This window comes from Pterocles gutturalis, unplaced genomic scaffold (assembly GCF_000699245.1).
Source record: "Pterocles gutturalis isolate BGI_N339 unplaced genomic scaffold, ASM69924v1 scaffold1350, whole genome shotgun sequence".
In the NCBI taxonomy this organism is placed as follows: domain Eukaryota; kingdom Metazoa; phylum Chordata; class Aves; order Pterocliformes; family Pteroclidae; genus Pterocles; species Pterocles gutturalis.
This window is the reverse complement of record NW_010143013.1, coordinates 9,646-13,048: the sequence shown is the minus strand read 5'-3', so window position 1 is coordinate 13,048 and position 3,403 is coordinate 9,646. Positions and strand designations below refer to the sequence as shown.

The 3,403-nt window shown below is 36.8% G+C and overlaps 1 protein-coding gene across 1 annotated transcript in view; it reads left to right on the top strand.

Moving 5' to 3' along the window:
- Positions 1–3,034, top strand: part of LOC104469835 (intraflagellar transport protein 88 homolog) — a 17,734-nt gene extending 14,700 nt beyond the window's left edge. Inside the window, exons 5-6 of the mRNA XM_010084546.1 lie at positions 2,023–2,118; positions 2,815–3,034. Coding sequence (XP_010082848.1) covers positions 2,023–2,118; positions 2,815–2,936 — 218 coding nt within the window. The 3' untranslated portion in view covers positions 2,937–3,034. The remainder of the gene's footprint in view (positions 1–2,022; positions 2,119–2,814) is intronic.
- Positions 3,035–3,403: the final 369 nt, after the last annotated feature.

Here is a 3,403-nt window from a genome sequence, read left to right as displayed (position 1 = left end):
GGTGGAGACACCGGGGGGGGGGGGAGAAAAGGGGGGGGGGGGGGGTGTTGAAATTGGCTTCAAGTTTTGGACTTAGTGCTTCATTCCCTTCTTGGATGTAGCCCTAATAAAACTTAAGGGTCCTAGAATGTCCAGGAAACCTTATGTTTTCAATTGTTTGTTTTAGGACAGTAAGCTGTACAGTTAATTTGCGGGTATTATATTTACCCCAGACATTTTGGTTTGTCTACCATCCTTTTTTTCTTCTTTAATATAAAATATTTCACCTTCCTCTGGTAGTATCACTAAAAGTTGTGTTTTCCTCCTTCACAGTTGAAAACATTTGATATCTTCCTCTTTTGTTTTCATTACACCCAGTTCTTCCTTTCTGGAACCAACCAGTTAAACCTACAGAGTTTCTTTGACACCTTCAGTCTTCCCCTAGTAGAGTTTCTGCTGTATTGTTCCTGTCTTTGCATTTCCTTTCTGCTTCTTCCAACTGTTTTCATTATTTTGTAAACGATTTGTTTTGGATTGCAAAAGACTCTGTGCCTACTCCTACTCTTTCTCTCCCTGTTAAACCTTTTGTATTCTCCTCTAAACTGTCCTCAACATGTTTTCAACCACACCATCTTTGAAGCTCAGCACTCACCTCCTTGTTGAGCAGGCCTGTCCAGTGCCCACTGAAATCAAGAAACAACCATTTGGTAATTTCACAGCCCTTTGGTTGAGCACTCCCAATCAAGCCCATTGATTTCTTTCAGTTTCTTCAAATCCTTCATTAAGGATTCACTTCTTCCATGAAACTTGTCAGTGTGTATTAATACAAGGGAGGTCGATGATGTACAATAAAATAATTTTCCTTCCTTTGAAGTTTCAACAGTAATCTGTGCCCTAATCTGTGTTTTATAAACATGTTAAATGTTTGACATGACTGTGCTCTTTCTTGGAGCAGAAACATTGTCTTCTAATTTAGGGCCGAGTAAACTGAAGTCTGCAGGAGCATTTATTGAGCAGTAAAGGTTTATCATCTTTGTGAAAGATTTTTTGTTAAATAGTAACAATATTTATAAAAAGAACACATAGTAAATAAGACAATGGAAATGTGTTGCCAAGTCCAGACTTTGTAATTAATGTGTGTTGAATTAAATTGATTTTTCCTCCTTACTGATGGAGGACTTTTAACAGCAGCATTGTTTTGTGTTGTGAGCGTGTTTGTATTTGGCGGCATGGCATGTCCTGCCTTATAAATACACCAAGCCAAACATGAAACATTTTCTCCTAGGAGAAAAAAAATGCATAAAAATCAGTTGTAGCGGATGAGATTGAAAGCTTGCCATGAATGTGTAAAAGAGATTCAGAGGTGAACAGAGTATTTTAAGTGTCTGGAATACTGCTGTGGCAAGAGAATGTTAATCTGATGTTGTCTGGGCACGAGGCAGCCCTTGGAGCCGACACATTCCTTGGGGCCCCGCTGCAAACTGAGCTGCCAGCACAGTGTTTACAGCAAGATGTAAGGCCAGGATGGCCTGTATACATGAACTGTGCCTGCCTGCCATGCAGACAGCACATACCAAATATACTCCTCTAATTAAAAGCAAAGTTAGTGTTGCATTTAACCTTGACAGTATTGAACAGGTGGATCATACTAATATGTTGGTAAGCACACAGACATATGAAATGTCCATATACATTGTGACAGTGTTTATATTTATCATGCTTATTTTAACTGTAAAATGTGTCTGTAATTTATAAGCAACTGAAATGTCAGCATTTGAAGCAGAAATATTTTAATGTGTTTACTCCAAAGTAAATAAGGCGGCATATATTAAACAAAAATAAATAAAACACACACGTGTGGACACAGTGTCCATTGTGTTTTAATGACCACTCTTACAAGTGAGTACTGTATCCATCATGAAAAGATGGTTTCATCCAAATCTTGTTTGACAGATAGTAGCTGAATTTCTGTTGTTCTTTTATCGTGATTTCACAGAACATAGCAGCATGTTATTTGTCTTCAACTTTTTTTTTCCCTCACAGATAGTGGGGGTACCAAAGGGGAAAGACTGAGTGCCAAAATAAAAGCTTTGCCTGGAGCAAGTGAACCCTATGAAAGCAACAGCAGTAAAGAAATAGGCAAGTGGGAATTTTATACCTTCTTATTTTCCTGGCCCTCAAAGAGAAATGAGATGTGGAAAAACAAGTTATTGGGAGAGCATGTATTATTAGATAATTAGGAAAACATTTTTCCCATTAAATAAATGTGAAGAATGGCTTTAGCTTCATTGTTCAGAGCTCACTGTAAAGTAATTGTAAATATTAAGAAATGTGGTCCATGTAAATATTTATTACTTCTGATATCTGTCTGCTACATCCTTCAGTCAGTTCTGGTGATTCTGCAGTCATAAGTTCTTTGCTAAGACTGAATTTTCAAGGGGGTTTAAAATCACAAATCCAAGTGGAATGTGGTACTTCCTGAAATGCCTTTCCTTTAACCAGCTCATCAGTCTTCCGGTTCCATGCACTTTGCCGAATCCTTTTTCTCACTTAATGACTGTAATAAAATAAAGAGAAATTTATTTTAAAAAAAGAAGGGAGAAAAAGCTTTCTATCATTAGTACTCAGGTACTTTGCTCTTGTGCTATGCCTCGCTTCCCGAGTGTGATATCTTTTTCTCCTTCAGCGTTCACATGCTTCTTCTGGTCTGCATTTCAAAGACACCTTACAGATGTGTAATGCTAAAACCCACTCTTCTGTTTGATTATATATGTTTGAAACAAAACTAAAATTACTTGCAGGTAACTGTTTCAAATGTATTTATTTAAACCCTAGATGCCTCCTACATAGATCCACTTGGCCCACAAGCAGAAAGACCAAAAACTGCAGCAAGAAAAAGAACTGAGGAAGATGACTTTGCTGATGAAGAACTAGGAGAGGATTTGCTTCCAGAATAGCATATGATCCGTTCATAACTTTTTCTGCTTTTAAAACTTTTAGCAGAAAAACATTAATCCATGATGATTTTTGTTGTAGATTTTGATAAAATATTTGTGAAATATTTTAGATATATAGCATCTTGCATTAAAAATGTGGATTTGAAGTTGCAGTGTCTTTTATAATTGATTTTTTTTTTAAATAATGCTGAGGTTATTTTACTTATGCATAAAAACTACACAGGTATTCAGAGTCATTGCAAACTATATTAAGTGCATAAAGCTTTTGCTTTCAGAGATACGTTCGATGATGACAGGAAACAGAGCAGTCTCTCAAATTTCACCTTTAAGTGCAAAATACCTCAAAGCAACGTTAAAAGGTTGAAAGTACCATATCCCTCATCCAAAGCCAGAACTTACTTAAGGCCTATGAATTTTCTGAAACTGTTGGATATGACCTTGATCGTCTTTAAAGCCCCAATTCAGCA